This window comes from Trichosurus vulpecula, chromosome 7, assembly GCF_011100635.1.
Source record: "Trichosurus vulpecula isolate mTriVul1 chromosome 7, mTriVul1.pri, whole genome shotgun sequence".
NCBI lineage: Eukaryota > Metazoa > Chordata > Mammalia > Diprotodontia > Phalangeridae > Trichosurus > Trichosurus vulpecula.
The window spans coordinates 53,364,026-53,384,134 of record NC_050579.1 but is presented as its reverse complement, the minus strand read 5'-3'; the positions used below and the strand labels follow the sequence as shown (position 1 = coordinate 53,384,134).

General features: G+C 38.2%; 1 protein-coding gene across 1 annotated transcript in view; it reads left to right on the top strand.

Moving 5' to 3' along the window:
- Window positions 1–20,109, top strand: part of SLC22A15 (solute carrier family 22 member 15) — a 78,756-nt gene that overhangs the window by 19,642 nt on the left and 39,005 nt on the right. Inside the window, exons 3-5 of the mRNA XM_036768910.1 lie at window positions 5,480–5,612; window positions 6,713–6,877; window positions 18,211–18,340. Coding sequence (XP_036624805.1) covers window positions 5,480–5,612; window positions 6,713–6,877; window positions 18,211–18,340 — 428 coding nt within the window. The remainder of the gene's footprint in view (window positions 1–5,479; window positions 5,613–6,712; window positions 6,878–18,210; window positions 18,341–20,109) is intronic.

Below are 20,109 nucleotides of genomic sequence, written 5' to 3'. Positions count from 1 at the left end.
GCCCCAAGGCCACAGGTGGCCCTCTAGATCCTCAAGGGAAGCCCTTTGACTGAATCCAAACTTCAAGACTGCACTTGAGGACCTAGAGGGCCACCTATGGCCTTGAGGCTGCAGGTTCCCCATCCTTGAAGCATCCCTCACCATCCACTTTAGCTGTTGTGACAGAGGAGCCAGAAAGACCGAGGCAGGGGAGAGAGTAGGAGTAATTTGTTCAACAAACATTTTTTAAGTGCCTACATTTGATGTTGTGGAGGGCTGCAAAGAAGTCTCTTGTGTCCCAGGAATTTATAATCTGATAGGGGAATAACAAAAGGGAAGGGAGAAGAACTCAGCATCAACCTAGAAAACTACTCTCACCAAGTGGGGAGCAGTGGAAGTGATCCTCTACAGCGCCCCTATTGGTCGCTTGGGTTCCTCTTGAGCAATTGCATGTTAAGAAGTTGTTTTTTTTTTTTATTTGACTCTAATGTCAATTTATTTCTTTGTTCCTCGAGCCCACTTGTCCTACTTTACCCTCTGGGACCAAACAGAACATCTCTACTCCCTCTCCATTTGAAACACAGCGATCATATTCTGCCTCTTCCAACACCTGTCTTTTGTCTTTGTGTTTCATTTTAACCTGTGTCTCAAATGAGAAACTGACCTCCTTATTTTTGAGTCTTGATTTCCTATTGATTATCTCTGTGGTCCCACAGAGGTGCCTAGCTTAATCTCCTAACATATACATTGCAGGGAGGGATATGAGCTTTCCAGTGTGGCATGTAGCTGGGGGGGGGAAGACTTAACAAATACATTGGTGATGTGAAACATTTGCCACATGGGCAGTATCTATGGAATTAGAAATGACTCTGTTGTCTGAATGGGCATGAAAAGTACAGGAAAAGACAGAGGATCAGTGGCTAAGCTACCATGAAGCCCCAAGGAATTGATATCAGTGTAGACTCTTTAGAAGGTTTCTGGATTTAAATGGGTTCTACCCAAGAAAGTAGCAGCTAGGTGAAACTATAGTGAATAGAGTGCTGGGCCTAGAGTCAAGAAGTCTCCTGTTCTTGAGTTCAAATCTGGCCTCAGACACTTCTTAGCTGTGTGACCTTGAGCAAGTCACTTAACCCTGTTTGCTTCAGTTTCCTCATCTGCAAAATGAGCTGGAGAAGTAAATGGCAAACCCCTCCAGTATCTTTGCCAAGAAAACCCCAAATAGGGGTCACAGAGAGTCAGACATGATTGAACAACCACTCATGAAAGTAATGAAAAGTAGCAATCAGAAATGAAAACCACCCTTCCTCACGTTGTGTCCATGTCAGACCTTGAAGACATTTTTCTTAAGGAATGTTTTAGGAAGGGGCAAAGGAAAAAAAGGATGCAGATGTGATTAACTTGATACTGTATGCTGGAGAGACTATAAACTGGCAGGCTTGACTATTCTGAAATGAGCTTCTAATAGCCATTGGGGTGAATTTATGTAGCAAATTGCTGTCTGCTGTATTCAAATTATTCCCTGAGCTATGACTCATTCAGAAAGTACCAAGCATCGCTGAGACACACAATTATCATGCTTAATTAATGTTTGCAACCAAAAAAGAGTAAGGTTGGATTCTTTAATATCATTGTGGATAATGTGGAACTGAAATGGACTGATTATTATCTTGAGATTAATATATTTTCCCTAAGCCATACCCCAGGGTCAAAAGAGAGAGTATAAAAACTATTTGAAAAATCCACTGCAATAATTGCTTTGGAAGCTCATTTTTTTAATGCCTTGCTTCCTTATGCCTGTGTTACTGATTGTAATAGCCTGCACACTTCACCCATTAAGTGGTAATTCAGAATGACAACTACACAGAGCTGGAGCAAGTTAGTTAATCACCATGAAACTGTTCCTGAAATACCCTGTCCAACGACTCCCTCATCTCAGAAGGCCCCCGATTGCCCAATTTTCTCCTTTAGCAAGATCCTCCAAAAGCAAGTGAGTTTCCTATATCTTTGCAGGAAGTACAGTATAGGATGAAGAGGCCACGATTCAGCCAAGATTTTCTGATTTTTTCTCTATCTTTGCAGCAGAGCCAGTTTCCAGTACACTAGTGAGAAAGAGTCAGTAGGGAATAGCCTAGAGTTGTGTTTGTGAGAAGCTATTAGTCATTACAGTCTAGCATCCTGAAGAATCAACTAGCTCTGAGACTGAAGAGGTTGTGTTGTTGTGGGATGTGGTACCAATTTGGATTTCATCAGTTATTTCAAAAGTGATACTTTCAAGGCCATTGCCTCCTAGTTGGAGAAGGCAGGAGGCTGAAGGGCTGAATGGGTAAGGACAACAGCCGTGTGTCTTTCCTGGTCTTTACAATCCTGCTGTACATGTGTAGCCCCCTGTAAGGAATTTTCTCATCTTTCTGTCTTTAAGATGGCTGAACTGTACTAAGTAAGCAACTCCCACTGGGGTTCTCATACAGGTAGCCTAGCCTCTATTTTCATACCTGCCATAGTTAGCTGGGCTTTTCAAGGGAAGCAACGGTTTGTGGATTTCTTATTGCAAATTTCCTTAGTAGAGGAGATTCTGCCTGAAATACAACAAGTTTATAGACTATTTTTTGAGATTTCTGCTCATTTCAAATGTTAGGCCAAGCTAACCAGGAAGGTTTGCTTAAAAAAACTAAACAACTTAGTGCACATTGAGAAGCGAAATATCCATGAAGTTGGGATTGTCAAAACCATGTAAATGAAGAGATTATACACGTACTTTCTGGTGAACCTAAAATTTCACTACCATTATTCCATAAATTCTTCTAATATTTGGAGGATCCTGGATGTCAGCCCCTCCATAATCTAGTCGGTGATTCAGTGAGTTTGGTTCAGTGAGCCAAAAACACGGAAACCGAAAACCCAGCCTTATTCATCACCTTGGGACCAAACCTCTCTGAAATTACCAAGGCTAATCCTTTGTCAGCATACCTACCATACATCACCAGACTGAATTTTATGCCATTCTGTCTTGACAGGGCCTTCTAGAAATGCCACACCCATCTCCCCACCAGATGGTGCATCAAAATCACACTTCTCTGGAGATGTCTTCACTTCACCATTATATGATATCAGGTGGCCAGCTGGCACAGAGTATAGAGAGCTAGATTTGGCATCAGGAAGCCTTGAGTTCAAATCCTGCCTTAGACACTTACTAGATACAAGACCCCGGGCAAGTCACTTAATCTCTCAGTCTTAGTTTCTTCATCTGTAAAATGGGGAGAATAATTCACAAGATTGTTGTGAATTCAGATCAAATCAGATTATTTATGTAAAGCCCCTGACAAACCTTAAAGTGCCATATTCAGGTACAAATTCTCCCTGAACTTAGAAGACCTGTTTAGAATCCTAGCTCTGCTGCTTACTAGCCAAATATCTTGCGGGGTGGAAAGCTCTTTCATCTCTCTAGGCCTGTTTTTCCCTCTTTCAGATTGAGGGGGTGGTGAAGATTATCTCTAGGCCCTTCCAGTTATAATCTTCTATGAATCTTTGTCTTTTCTACTTCTTTCTAACTTGCTCTCGTGCTTTGATGTACTTCAATTGAACAAACATTTATTAAATTTTGTTGTTGTTCAGTTGTGTCTGACTCTTTGTGACCCCATTTGGAGTTTTCTTGGCAAAGATACTGGAGAGGGTTGTCATTTCCTTCTCTACCTCATTTTACAGATGAGGAAACTGAGGCAAGCAGGGTTAAGTGACTTGCCCAGGGTCACACAGCTAGTAAGTGCCTGAGGTGAGATTTGAACTCAAGAAGATGAGTCTTCCTGACTCCACTATACTACCTAGCTTCTGTTATTTATTAAATATCTACAAAAATATGTACAAAGCATGTTGCTGGGCACAGAGGTAAAAATGAAAACATGGGGACTCAGGGAGCTGACATTCCAAGAAGTATATTCACCTTTCATGAATATACTTGGGTACATTGGGTTTATATCAGATTATTTTTAAATGATTTTTAAAATCTCCAACTTAGAACATCATTTTAGGAGGATTCAACTGAATTGTGTTTTTAAGTATATCTTTGATTTACATAATGTTAATGCATATTTCATTTCTAGGAGTTACACTGTATATTTTAAAGACTTGGCTGATGGCTTCCCTGTAAGAGACTCCCCCAGAAGAGTGCCTGACATGTCCCTAAAGTGCTTTGTAACTGGGGATTGCTCCATGTGTAAAGCCTTATTGTGGTTATGCCCACCCTTTACTCACCTCCACCTCTAAATTATTGAAAGATTCTGGATGACTCTTATGACCTTTAAGAATGAGTACTACCCAGCGATAGATTAGGCTGCCTCCACGGGGTGGCAACTTCCATTTCCTGATGGTCTTCAAGGAGAGGCTGGATGGTTCCTTGTGAGGGGAATCATAGAAAGGGGTTCTTTCTGCAGGTGCAATTGGACAATCTCTAAGGTCCCCTGGTCTCAGTGATTTGGGATAGTCCTCCAGCAATGCGAATCACATTCCATCCATGCCAGCCCATTCTGAGTGACTCTTGTCCATATCCTCCCCAAAATTTGCCTTATTGGATCCATCCAGTGGAAGGTCAATATGGAAAAAATGGTAGGTCTCCTACCTCTGCCCCGCAATTTCTTTTTCATCGAGCAATAAAATGTGTGGTTTCAATTAAGGGACTTTGTGAAAGCTATTTCAAGAATGCAGACCTTTTTGTGGATTGCCAGAAGTCTGACTTCTAAAAGTCTGATCTCTAGTAAAGTGTCACATAAATTCAAATCTTGTTAACCTCCTTTTTTAATTATAACAGCACAAAGTTCAGAGAAAAGCCAGGGCCATACAAATGATCTTGGCAGCCTAATTGTCCATCTCTCTAGAAGGAAGTAAGCACTTATTAAGTGCCTACTACATGCTAGGCACTGTGCTAAGTGCGATACTACAAGCCACAGAAGACACAGAGAGAGAATGCTTGCTGAGCTTGAGCCAGATGGACACAACTCAGCTGGGAAAACAGAAGCTTTCAAGAGGAAAGGGTCAGCTTTCTAGACCAGTTTGGCTGCCTTTAGGAAGGGTGATGGGAGGAATTCAGCTCTCTGCTCACCTCGAGACGGTGCTTCCCCAGTTCTTTAGGAAGTATAGTCTTAGATAATGATGGCTCTCTGAGACTAGAGGTTTCTCTCTTCCTTTTTATTTTTTTATGATCTAAAAGTAGATGAGAGCTGTAAAAGCTATCAACTTACTGGAGAAATGGGCCAACCACATTATATGGGATTGAATGACTATGAAATTCTTATAATAGTATTATAAGAAGAATTTTTCAGTATTTTGTTTACTCACCCTTGAATAGCATCTGGGATGGACTCATCCACTGCAGTCTGGATAATAGTAGGCCATATAAGGGGGAAAACTAGTTCATAAGCTATCATTGTACATGCAGCCTTTTAATGACTGATTCAATGCAACCATCTTTTCCCTTGGCCTAAAGGCCTCTTTTTTCCCCTTCTTTTAGTGGTTCTTAATTGCAAACAAGTCATACAAAGTGAGCGTAGCCAGCTCATTTTTCTTCAGCGGTGTGTTTGTGGGAGTGATATCATTTGGTCAACTTTCAGACCGTTTGGGGAGGAAAAAGGTCTATCTAACAGGTAAGTTATTGCAATCCTGATAAAGCCTAAATTTCATGGAAAATCTTATGTTCCCTTTTCACTGTTCTTTGGGAATAACTATTTAGAAAATGTCAAATTTTTTATTGGTTGTGTCTGACAAGCAAACTACAACTAGATCTGATTTTTTTTAGAGGGTGGAGGGCAGGGCAAGTAGGGTTAAGTGACTTGCCCAAGGTCACACAGCTATTAAGTATGTCAAGTGTCTGAGTCCGGTCCTCCTGACTCCAGGGCCGGTGCTCTACTCACTGTGCCACCTAGCTGCCTCAACTAGATCTGATTTTTGCCAGGCATTTATAACTTGACTTACCAAGACCAAATATCTGGAATTTCAACATTATCTTTGCCCTCTTCTGAATTCTAGTCTAAAGATCTCATAGAATCTCATAGTTGCATTATTTTACAGATGAAGAAACTGAGGTTCAAGAAATTTCCCAAATTAGTTCCCCATGGGGCCAGTGGAATAATGAGATATTCCGCATTCATCCTTTAGCTGGATTTCCGCCCCCCCCCCCCCGCCCTTGTAGGTTGCCTCTGTTCAAATAGATTACAAAGAACTGTGCCAAGTTCACTTGCTATGGGGAGTGGGATTGTGCCTAGGAACCAATGGAATAAACCGTTTGGTTTTAAATTATGCTCACCAGAATTCTAAGAACCTTAGAGATCACCTGCTCCAAACACCTCATTTTATAGAGAAGGAAACTGAGACCCAAAAGGAGTGAAGTGACTCTCCTGAGATATGCAGGTAATAAACAAAAGTAAGGTTTTGAACCTAGGTCTCCAGCTTCCAAATGTGGCACTCTCTCCATTATATCAGACTAATACTAGTCTAGTATAGATTATTCAGAATTCACCGCGACTGGCCTTTGCTACCTAATAGTTAAAATTTCAGTTTTTGTTCTTCCTGGGAGCATTTGCTTAGTAACTGTATGAAAAGGATATAACTTAAAAGATTGTAGCTTAAGAACATTCATATTTTCAAGGACTCTGTTCATAAAGTGGCAGATAAAATAAATTATCATCATCAAATATCGTTTTGTTGTACTTTTTAGTGACTGAATGTTATTCCTTGCTTTTTTTAGGTTTCGCCCTTGACATCCTGTTTGCCATTGCAAATGGATTTTCCCCCTCATATGAGTTCTTTGCCATATCTCGATTCCTAGTGGGAGTGATGAATGGAGGGATGTCGCTGGTGTCTTTTGTTTTGTTGAATGAGTGTCTGGGCACTGCCTACTGGGCACTAGCAGGTAAACCTTTAGATTCATTTATAAACAAGATAGATTTAGTTAGATGCTATTAAGGAAACCATGAGAACTGGCATAACTCCAAAGTCTTTGAAAGACAAGTTCAATTATGAGGAGTTGAGCACAGTGCAGTGGAAACAACACTGACCTAGACAATGGAATGCCTAAGTTTCAATCCAATCTCTCTCTCTCTCTCTCTCTCTCTCCCTCCCTCCCTCCCTGTATCTCTCTGTCTCTTTCTCTCTCCTCTCCATCTCTCTTTTCTTCTCTCTGTCTCAGTCTGTCTCTCTGCCTCTGTGTCTCTGTCTCTCTCTGTGTCTCTGTCGCTGTCTGTCTCTCTCCCTCCTCTCTCCCTCACTCCCTCGCTCTCTCCCTCCTCTCCTCTCCATCTCTCTCTCTATCTCTCATTTATGTTAATGGACAAGTCAGTTCACTTCTCTGAGGCTCAGTTTGCTCATCTTTAAGCTGAAGGGGTTGAATTTGATGATCTAGTGGTCTGGGAGTCTGAATGTTGTCTAATAGTCTCCCTCTCCTGAATTTAGTTTCATTTTTTTTTCTATGTGACCTTGGATAGGTAACTTATTAACATGTCCTAGAATCAGAGAAGACCAAGTGTGGAAGGGACCTTTAGAAGTCACCAAATCCAGCCCCTGAATTTGTTGGTTTTTTTTTTCAAGAAACTTTATTGATGCCTCTTCTCTTTGCAGCCTGTTTCCACTGCGGGTCCCTCCAAGTTGAACCTTTCCTCAGGACAAATCAGTCAACGAGTATTAAGCACTGGTTCTGTGCCAGGTGCTATGCTAGCCTTTAGGGGAGGCTTCTGACAGTATAGACAATATTCTTTGCTAATAGTCCTTCACCTCTATGCCACAGGGGAAGGGGCACGTTTCGTCTCTTCAGCTACTAAGAGCTGCTTCTTGTGGTGCTTTTACTGAAATCCTAGAAGCCATCGTGTGCATTGGCTATAGGTGGCGAAGGAACCAGGAGTCAGGAGGACTTGAGTTTAATTTACTAACTGTATGACCTTAGGAAAGTCACTTAACCTCTATTTGCCTCAACTTCCTCATCTGTGAAATGAGGATAATAGCATCCATTTCTCTCTAACTGTGGGCATATCTCCGTCCCCCCCTCCTCTGCCCTGATTTCTTTCTTTCTTTCTTTCTTTCTTTCTTTCTTTCTTTCTTTCTTTCTTTCTTTTTTTCTTTCTTTCTTTCTTTCTTTCTTTCTTTCTTTCTTTCTTTCTTTCTTTCTTTCTTTCTTCTTTCTCTCTCTCTCTCTCTCTCTCTCTCTCTCTCTCTCTCTCTCTCTCTCTCTCTCCATCTCTCTCCATCTCTCTCCTTCTTTCCCTGTCTCACTCTCACTGTGTATCTCTTTTTAAAATTTTTTTTTATTTTTCCCCAGTAACATGTAAAAATAGCATACATCTCTAATGGTTGTTGTGAGGATAAAAAAGATAATATTTGTAAAGCATAGTGTCTGGCGCATAATAGGCACCGTATATATACATATATATATATGTATATATATATGGTGCCTATTATATATATATATATAGACACACACACACACACACACACACATATATATATATATATATATATATATACACACACATATATATATTATATATATATATGGAATTGACACAAATATATAACACCAAGAGCCATTCCCCAGTAGGGCAGAGAATATGTCAACAAATCACTAACAGCAAAGTAAAACAACTCTTGAGATTTCACCTCCCCCCATGATTGGAACTCTGCATCTCCATTAACAATGCATTAGTCTGCCTCTCTTGTTAGTTCTCCTCCAATGCTAATTATTCCCATATTTTGTCACCTTTCCCAATATGCACAGTGTGAGGCGAAGTCTCGAGTTGTTTTACTTTGCTGTTAGTGATTTAGAACATATAATCACTTAGAGCTTTCAATACAGATATGTAACTGCCCTGCAATTTATAGTCTTAACAAATTACCTGGGAAGACTGAGGTTAAGTAGTTTGTTCAGAATAATACAGATAGGTAGGACTTGAAGCCAACTCTCTATCCACTATGGCTTGCTGCCTTCATTTTTGTCTTTATTTTTTGCTTTTTTAAAAAATCCAGTACCAAATAGTTTTGATGACTACCTCTTATTATATTATTTGAGGTTTGATAATGCTATGCTGCCTTCATTCATACCTTTATAATTATTTCCCTCAATTTTAGACTTTTATTCTTTCAAACAATTTATTTTCTAAAAAGTATCACCTCAGTGGTTTGATTGATATAGCACTAAATTTGTAAATTAATTTATATAGTATTGAGGGTTTTTTTAGTTGACACAGCCTAACCATAGACAGTAGACATCTCTAATTATTTAAATCTCCTTTCATTTTCTACATAATGTGTTTTTAAGGTTGCATTTATATAACTTTTATATATTATTAGGTTAACTCTAAGATATTTTATACAATTTGTAGTTATTTCAAATGAAATTTATCTTACCTTTTCCTTTTTTGTGTGTGATACATAGATGTGCTGATTGTTTTTATAAATTTATCTTTTATACTTTACCAAAATTATTAGTCATCTCATTTTCTTCATGGATTTTCTTGGGTTCTAAAGTACTGTGTCTCTGTATCACTATTTAGTATCACTATTTAGTGACAAATTTGTCTTCTCATTGTCAATGTTTATACCTTTAATTTTGTTCTCTTTCTTCATTACTATAATTAGTATTTCTACTACTGTGTAAATTCAGAGTGAGAAGAAAGGGCATCCTTGCTTTAATCTTATTTTTACTCAGGGAAACTCCTAATGTTTGTCTATCACAAACAATGCTAGCTTTTGGTTTGAAGTATATACTTTTTACAAGCATTCATTTTACAGATGAGGACTGAGGTCCAGGAAAATCAAGTAACTGACCCAAGTTATACAATGAATTAGTGACATAATGAAGGTTAGAATCCACATACTCTAACCCTCTCTTCTTTGCTAGCACTTACACTCCCAGACCCCATGATAAAGATAGAAAGGACCCAGAGATAGCATCTAGTCTTATTCTCTCATTTATAGAGAAGATACAGGGGCTCAGAGAAGTTATGGAACCAAGTGTCCAAGATCTTTGTTCTTTACTTTATTGGCATAAGACGTTGCTCTACTAGAGGGCCTTTACAAAGCTCTCATTACCCATCCAGCATTCTAGGATTGCAAAAAAGAGGATTTTTCTATTATAGAATGTGGCCCAGGGAACTTGGGAGCCACCTGCTGAATCTGAGTTCCAGGGAACACAAGACTATATAAAGGATGAATGAAGATGTAACATACTGATTTACTCCTGTATGTACTATGGTGCTTATCCCTTTTGAGCCCCATACCAACCCTATAAAATAGGTGCCATAGGTATTTATTATCCCCATTTCACAGTTGAGGAACTGAGGCACAGAAAGGTTAAATATCATAAATCTTTATTTTCCCCATTTTACAGATGGGGAAACTGAGGCCCAGAGAGAAGTTAAGTGACTTACACAAGTCACAGTTAGGAAGTATCAGAAGTTGGATGTGAACCCAGGTCTTCTTCATTCCATGCCCAGCACTTTGTCTACTATACTACCCTAAGGACTTGAGTGGGAATGGAGGGGATTTGACAGAAACTGATCCCTCTCCCTCCTGTGGTCCAGCTAAATCAGCTCTAGGAGCCTAGGGAAGAAATAAATTGAGACCAATATGTATGGTTATTAGAGATGGGCAGTTGAGCAAAGTGGAAATCAGCTCTGACTGCCCTGGCCATGCCTCCTGGTCTTTGCTGCCTTCATAAAGAAATGAATTTTGGATGAGCTAAAAGATTGAGGGACCTTCCAGACTCTGCTGGCTTGGGTTGCTTTACCCATTCCAACTCAGGAGTTAGAACTGGCAAGAGAGGTGAAGTTTAAATTTCTACTTTGAAACAGAAAAAACCCAAAAAACATTTTTTTTCAAAAATCAATCATTTAAACATTCGTCAAATACGTACATTGTGCCTGGTACTATGCTAGGTACTGATAATGTACTCCCTTTCCCTTCTTTTCAGAAATGGGGGGCTATGGGTATAAAGCATTGAATATTTGTGTACTGAAATGTTTGTTAGTTTTGTTGAATTGCTTTTTTTTTCTCCTGTTATTCTTTGTTCCAAGGGTGGATCTCATGGTAGAGGAGAGAGGATGGATATATTACGAAATTATTAAAAAAAGATATTAATGATTTTTTTAAAAAGAGTATAATAAACATTTAAAAACACATATTCCAGTTATAGAAGTATAGTCTAGCTACAGTTTACGAAGAAATTAGCAACAGCCTTGTTTCTACTATTAAATTTAACTAGAGAAGACCTTCTAGGTGAGTTTTGAATGACCACTAAAATCTTAACTGTCAAAAATTCAATGAAAAATCTTTTATATTTTTCATGAGCTTGTCACTTTCCTACAAAAATTCCAGTTTTCCGTATTGATTTATGAATGGACTTAATTTGTTTTTGTTTACTTAATCTTTTGCGAAAGGTTAGTGAGAAATAACTCATTCCCACTCAATTTGTGGTGGCCTGTTCCTATCAAATTTACATGAATTGGTCAGTAAACAAGGCCTCCTGATTTCTATCCTTCTATCCTTCACCAGACATAAAAAAGGCATAAAATAATCCCATATTTAAGCACTAGGACCCCTCCCTCTCCTCTGCCCCCCTCCCATTCATCTTTGAATCTGTTCATATCAGATGGTTACAAGTTGGGTAGCTTTAGCAAGGCTGCTAAAGTGGGAGGTGAAAATAGAGAGAGGTAATAGGATGCCTCTCAGAGAGAGCTAAAGAAACCGTGGTGATTCCGCTGTTGGACATGTTGCCTCTGGAGTCAAAGGACCTGGGTCCAAATCCTGACTCTGACACTTACCACCTGTGTGACCATGGCCAAGACTCTCACCCTTGCTGGGCCTATTTTCTTCATCTTTTAGTAAGCGGGGCAGACTGGATGGCCTCTGAGTCCCCTTTCAGCTCTAGAGCCATAATCCTGGAATTGACTAGTTAGTGATTGTCAAGGGCTGTAAAGGTGCTAGGAGGAAGTGAGCCTGAAGAGGCTCTTCCTTTGCGCGATATTTGTATGTAATTCAGCAGTCATTCCATATGCCTTGGGATGTGCCAAAAGGAATGCCAGGGATAATCATGCTGTCATCAGCTAATTTTTTTTCACTTGTTATAAATAGGTTGATAGATAGATATGAGTATAGAGATAGAAAGATTGGATATAGACAAATAGATATAGATAGATATATGTGAATATAGATATATATGGATATGGATACAGATAGATATGGATATAAATAGTTATAGATATAGATAGATGTAGATAAGTAGAGATAGATAGATAGATATTTTATTTTTTGCTTTGGACCTCTGATACATTACTATGGGGAATTCCTAGTCTGGAAATTCCCTCCACATATACAAACTGACAACTTGTCTTAGAGAATTGACTGGGGCACTGAGAAGTTAGGTAATTATTCCATGAACATACAACTAGTTTTATTGAGAGGCAAGACTTTAACATGCATCCTCCTGACTCCAAAATCCATAGGTCATAAGCCTACAGCTGGAAAGGACCTCAGAGGCCATGTAGTCCAACCCCTGTCACTGTACAGATGAGGCCATTGAAAACCAAGGAGGCTGAGTGACTTGTCCAGTGTTACATAGGTGGTAAACATCAGAAGAGGGATTTGAACTTGAGGCTTCTGATTTGATTCTAGAGTCAACACTCTTTCCACAATATCATGCTATCTCTCACTATTTAAGTAAAAATAAGAATTCTTTTCTGGTTGACCCAGAACGTCCTTCTATTGGCTCATGAAAATTACATAAACCTTCTATTTTAGGTTTTATTTTGTCTCTTCTTTGGTACTTCAAAGTATGCACTTTGTCTCTATTTTAGCTTTTGTTTTCCCTTTTTCAGTGCTTCAAAGTATTCAGTTTCTTTGGTGTTCTCTTCATGGGTACAGATCATAACACTTCTTTGCATAAGCCGCTGTAAAATAAAAAATCATTCCCTGGCATCCATCCTTCTGGGGATTTTGAGCATCTTGAAATATAGTTACTCTGGTGGTCAGAATGCCGACATGCAGTCTCTCCCTGGATATCTTTTAAGAGTACAGCTTTAAAAGAAAAAAAAGATTAAAAAAATTATTTCTGGCTTACCAGTAGTATTCATGATCTTGCCTTCTCACCCAGGAGCAAGTGGAGAGGAAATGAGAGAAAGTCCAGTTGATTAGTTGATTCATAGTAGCAGTGATGAGGATTAAATGGATGGATTTTCCACAAGGACTACATGAATACCTAGAATAAATGACACAAGAAATAAAAAATGAAACAGTTTCTGAAGGAAAGAATTAAAAGAAGAATAGGCAGCTTAAAAGAGAAAGCAGTAAACTTTACCTAAAAACAGACTCCCTATAAACTAGAATAGATCAAAGATAAATAAGTGAGTTTATGAGACAGAAAGAAATGTTTGGGCAAAATCAAAAGATTGAAATGATCAAGAGATCATAAATGAAAACTGGCCAGATCTATTAGAACTAGAGGGCAAAGTAAATCTCAAAAGAATCCAGCAATCACCTCTTGAAGGAAACCCCAAAAGGAAGTCCTTGGGATGTCATAGCTAAAAACTAAAGCTTCCACATCAAAAGAAAAAATATACTACAAATATCCAGAAAGAAGTGCCTCAAGAACTATAGTCAGGATTACACAAGACCTGACAACTTCCACTTTAAATGAGAAAAGGTCTTGGAATTTGATATTCCAAAAGTCAAAAGATATAAGTTTATAAGCAAAACTTAACTTGTAAAGCTGAGTGTTATCTTACAGGGGTGTTTGGGGGTGGGGGGAGGTGGAATGGACCTTTTGTGGAACAGAGGAAGCATTTCTGGTAAAAAGAAAAGAATTTGGAAATGAAAACACATGAGTCAAGAGAAGCCTAGATAGGTAAATTTACTTGACCATTTGGAAGGAGCTATATAATGATACACTGCTAACTCTCTAAAAGGGAGGGAAGAAACAAGTGTCCCTTCAGAACATTAATATTTTCAAAGTGTATTAAGGGAGGTTAATAAGAAAAATGAGAGGTTCTGGGAGTAGAGGTGCAGAGAAAATTGGTTCTTCTTTGAGGATTTAAAGAGGGGGAAAAGAATGGAGGGTAAAAAGAAAATTCTAGTGTAGAAATGAGGAAGAAGGGAGTAAAACTTGCTATTCTTTCTAGTTGGGGCATGTGAGAAGGATATACAAACATATAAGTAGGGGGAGAATAAGCATTAGACGGATTTCACTCTTATCTGAAAAAGAGGAATGTGGACCACATACAATATAATTTGATGTAAATTATATAAAGAATATTTAAAATTCAACAGGGAAAAAAGTGAAGTTGAGGAGTGAGGTGGTTAAGAAGAAGGATAATGCCAGAAAGGGAACAGTCACAAGCAAAATAAATTTTCTGATCTTGAAGAAGAATTAAAAGGGGAGGGGAAAGGAAGGAAATAGAAGGGAAGGAGAAGACAAAGGAGGATAGGGGAAAGAAGGGACTTAATAGGTGTGAGGCTTAGATCACCTCTTCAATAACTGGAAAATCGATGAACAAATTGAGAAAAGCAAGTGTAATGGGATATTCTTGTACTGTAAGAAATGATAAAAGAGATAATTTTGGAGGATTCTGGGTAGTATGAATTAATGTAAAATGAAGTTAACAGATCTAGGAGACTGCATTGGATGGGACAGCAGCATTGAAAAGAAATTCGGCTTTGAAAGACTTAAGTATTTTGTTTGAACATGTCTCCAGAGGACCTCTGATAATGCATGTTACCCTCCTGTCGACAGACTGGTGATGGACACAAGGGAAAGGGAGAGGCATACATTTTTGGACATGATCACCATGTAAATTCATTTTGTTGGATTGTAGTTTTTACAAGTTTTTTTTTCTTTTTTTCTCTCAGTTGTACATTGGGGGAAGGGAGGTAGAGAAGTGTACAAGGTCAGGAATATTGATAAAACAGAACCATTGTAACATTTTAGAAGTTTACAGAAGACAGAAAGAAATTCACATAGACAGATAAACAGGACAGTTGTGAAAATAATATAGAATTTATCATATGCTTTTCTAAAAAGCAGGTGGTATGAAATATGAATTTTATGAATCCACTACTGTTACTCTTTCTTAGTGTTTAAGTTCAGAATAAAAATAATTTTTTTCAAAAAAGAATCAATTAGGTTGCTGCTGAGGGAGAAAATTTTAGTGATTACATAACCAGGATCAAAACCCTGGCATCCACTTTCCTGTCTTTTAACCTCTAGGATCTACTTTGTTTCAAATATTTCCTATCCTACCCCTGTTGTTTATCTTACATCTTCTTTATCCTTCCTAATTCTACTACCACCACCTGAAATTAGGTTATAATTACCTTTTATCTGGTTTTATTTAATAACTTCTTCCTGAGTCCTCCATATTCATTCTGTGCCCTTTCCAGTATATCCTTCAGCTAGTTGCCAAAGTCCTCTTTCTGATGCATATGATTATTTCATTTTCTTCTCAGACTCTCAGTGACTTGCCATTGTTGCTAAAATAAAATGTTAATTCTTTATCCTGGCATTCAAGGCCATTTGTAATTTTTCTCTATGCTATCTTTCCAGCCTTAATGAACACTCTTCCTTTTTAATTAGTAAATCCAGGCATTTATTAAGCACTTACTGTGTTCCAGCCACTAAAATACTAAATTCTGGGGATTCAAAAAAAAAGGTGAAAACAAGCCTTGTCCTCAAGGAACCCACATCCCCAAAGTGGAAACAACATGCAAATAACTATATATATATATATATATATATATATATATATAAGATATATGGAGCAGAGATGGAAGGTAGTTGCAGAAAGAAAGGCATTAGCAGGTGTTGAAGGGGAAAGATGGGGGCAAGGAGGAACTAGAAAAGGCCTTTTGCAGTTGGTTGGATTTGAGCTGAGTCTTGAAGGAAGCCAAGGAAGGTAAGAGTAGGAGGAGAGGGGAGAGATCATTTCTCACACGGGAGACAGCCAGTGAGAATTCATTTGGGAGATAGAATAGAGTGTCCTGTAGTAGAAAGAGCAAGTAGACCTGTATAGCTAGAAAATAGCACATATGGAGAAGAGTAATGTCTAAGAAGACTGGAAAGTAGGAAGGAAACAGGTTATACAGAGCTTTGAATACCATAGGACTTTATATTTAATCGTAGAGCTAATAGGGAGCCATTGATATTTATTGAGTGGTAGGGTGACATGATCAGGCCTATGTTTTAAGAATAATCACTTCAGCAACTGAGTGGAGGATTTATTGGAGTGGGGAGGAGTTTGAGGCTATTATAATAGTGTAGGCAAGATATAATTATTAAATAAATCTAAAAAAGTAATTGCTCATATTTCTCTGTGTTAAATTCCTTAATCTCCTGAGGAGAACCATTTATTAAAAATTACTGAATATGTATTTTATTAACAAAGGAAATCAATAATAAAACAGATAATGATTTATAGTATTTTGTCTATAAGAATAAGCATACTTAAATTCATCCCAAACCCTCAATAGAAAACAGATGTCTTTTCTTCACTTCTAGAAACACAATTTTGCCATTCAGTCCACTACAGATATTAATTAAAGTCTCTCAAAAATTTTCTCCATATTTCTCAAGCTACGAGTTAAATTAAGTCTCTCAGGAAATAAATTATGTTAGTACTTTTTCTTTGCCCTTTCTTCAGGCATTACAAAAAACACTTTCCAGAATACCTATAGACTGCCACTTCCTTATAGCCTCTTGATAGAATTCTTTTAAAAATGCTTCTTCATTAATTAAGATAGTTTCAGCAAGAACTTCTTTTTCTCTGTATTCTCCACAGTTTAGCTCATATTTCCTCACAGGTAAAGATAAAACACATTCCCTCTGATTCCTTTAGGAGAAGTACAATATAGATCGAGTTACAGTAGGCACTCCCAACTACCTTTTCTGCAATATTCCATTTGGTTCTTAAAGATACTAGAACCGCAGCTATAGCCTCTATGGGAAAGTTTAAGAAAACAGATGATACACTATGTTCAGGAAAGACCGAGCAGACCAGTTTGTCTAGAATGTAGGGGGATTGAAGGACTATGATGAGAAGTAATATTGGAAGAATAGGATGAGGTTTCATTGTGAAGAGATGCCAAGCTGAAAAGTTTATATTTTAGACACACAAAGTGCTTTTATTTGGGGATACGTAATGAAACCTAGGTGGCAGCAAGGTGGCTCAGTGAATAGAGCCTGGAGTCAGGAAGACTCCTCTTCCTGAGTTCAAATCTCACCTCAGACACTTACTAGCTGTGTGACTGTGGGTAAGTCATTTAACCCTGTTTGCCTCAGTCTTCTAATCTATAAAATGAGCTGTAGAAGGAAGTGGCAGACCACTCCAGTATCTTTGCAAGAAAACTCCGAATGGGGTCATGAAGAGTTGGACACGACTGAAAAATGACCCAACGACAATGAAACTTAGAAAGAGCTTTGTTACATAGAATATGTCTTTATGAAAATACTTGTAGTGGGGGGAAAAAGACAGAGTAATGTATGGGAGACGTATATTTTGTATACTGGAAAGATAATTTAATTCAGTACCCCTCCTCTTGCTTCCAAAAAGTTCAGAATCTAGCTTGTGGTTGATTACACTAATATTTCTGTGCCTTGACCCAACCTTTCAAAGGAGACATATGGTATCCTGTTTGTTTCCTCCTAACATAGGTCAAATCTAAAATGATAGCAAAAATAATTTAAACAAAAACTTCTGAACATCCATTTAACTGATTTCTTTTCTTTTCTTTCTTTTTGTTTTTGGAGGCAATCGAGGTTAAGTGACTTGCCCAGGGTCACACAACTAGTAAGTGTCTGAGGCCAGATTTGAACTTGGGTCTTTCTGACTCCAAGGCAGATGCTCTGTCTACTGTGCCACCTTTCCCCCTTAATTAATTTCTAAGCCATTGACCTATTTATTTTAATCGTTACTCAATACAACAAAATTCTAGTGTAACAAAATAATTTGAGTGCTTTCTTAAAAGCCATTGTGACAGTACCTGTACTCTTATGGTTCACATATTCACTTTCTGTCCTACTGATTTGTCCACTTCCCCATCTCCCTCATCAAGCTCTCATTGCTTGATGTTTGCACATCATTCTGTTTTTATATTGTCCTTTTATTGTCAGTTTCATTGACAACCTTACAATAGGAAAGGATTTCCCACACTGTGACAAGAAATGATCTTGTGGAATGTTCTTTAGTAACAGTTGTCTTCTCCGTGAACTAGGATCCATCGGCGGGCTGTTTTTTGCAGTGGGAATTGCCCAGTATGCCCTGCTAGGATACTTCATTCGCTCCTGGAGGACACTTGCAGTTGTGGTTAACCTGCAGGGAACAGTGGTCTTTCTCTTGTCATTGTAAGTTTATTTTCTTTTTCTTTAATTTTAACTTAATCCATTACAGCAGTATCTTAAGAAGATGAACGCTATTGCCTGGTGGGAGCTTGCCTTGCTTGATGAAGAAGTAATTCTTTATCATTTCTCTAATATTTTGCAGCTTTTAGAAAGATGATTAATGTATGCATTATACAGATGTTCGTTGTTTAAAATGAGCTCTTGATCTAAAGATATAGACATATATGTGTATATATATATATATTGAGAGAGAGAGAATGATATAAAACTAGAGAGATAGGCTAGATAGAGAGATAGATGCATAGGTAGATAGAAGGTGAGAGAGGGAGAGAGAGAGATGGAGAGAGAGAGAGAGAGAGAGAGAGAGAGAGAGAGAGAGAGAGAGAGAGAGATGGAGAGGTAGATGTGATAGATACATAGGAAAATAAATAGATATAAAGCTCTTGATATAAATTTTATATTATAGGATTGTGAAAATAGGGAACTAATTTGTTTTATATAACTTGAAACCAAAAGAGGCAGCATGTTGTAGAGGATAGGAGCATAGCTTTGGAGTCAGGAAAACCTGGGTTCGAGTACTGCCTTGGGTACACACTAGACAGGTCATCTAACATCTCAATGTCCTAGGCAATTCTCCATTCCTGTAAGCTACAGAGCTGCTGATCTATATCTGTGGAGGGAGTCTCCACAGTGGGACTTCCCTTCAGGTCTGAACACACCCCTTCACCACCCCAAAAAAGATAAATAAAAAATAAGTACCTTAAACCAGTTTTTTTAGATTAGGTTATATTGTGTCATCTGGTAGCACCTATTGATGAAATGAGTTTTAGATGTCTTATTCAAGCCAAAAACAATTGTAGCAGTTAAATTTGGGGATGTATAAGCCATAGGATCTGCAGGCATGGTAGAAATTCATGTGATCTGGGGGAGGGAGAGCAGCAATGAGCAACTAAGGGGTTCAGGGAATAGAGTACCCAGCCTGAAGTCAGGACTAAACTCTTCCTGAGTTCAAATTTGGTCTCAGACACTTAATATCTGTGTGACCCTTGGGCAAGTCACTCTAGGCTGTTTGCCTCAGTTTCCTCATCTATAAAATGAACTGGAGAAGGAAATGGCAAAACCGCTTCAGTGTCTTTGCCAAGAAAACCCCAAATGGGGTCATGAAGAGTCAGACACGACTGAAACAACTGAACAACAAAGAGAGAGGAGCAGCAGAAGAAAAATTATGGAGTCAGCAAAGTACTGTGTTGTCCTATTCCCAGAGCCTTAGCTCAAAAGATATACCACGTTATAAACCTGGCCATCTTAACCCCATCTGCATCAAAGAGTGTTTTGCTTCTCTGTGAGCCCAGAGCTTGAATTTTTTATAAGGAAAGTCAACATCAAAAATAGGATGTTTTTTCAGTAGCCAACTTTGCTGAAAAGTGTTCTATATGTAATGATGATGTATATAAAATGCCTTAAGGTTTGAGTAACACTTTACATACATTAACTCATTTGGCAAAAATGATTGATATTTCTATAGAGGTTCATTAAAACTAAATTAATTCAGGATATTAATTCAAAATCTCTACCTGTTTCAAATGAGCTGGACTAAAATTTAATATTCTGTAATCTTTGGCGGGGAGGGGAGGAAGAGGTAAGTAAGTACCAAAATAATATGTAAATAAAAATGAAAAGGAAACATTTTAACCTATAAGAGAGAACTTTCAAACCTTTGAGTGCAGTGAACTAACTGAGCGAGTGAAGATGATGCTTATTTACTTAAGCCT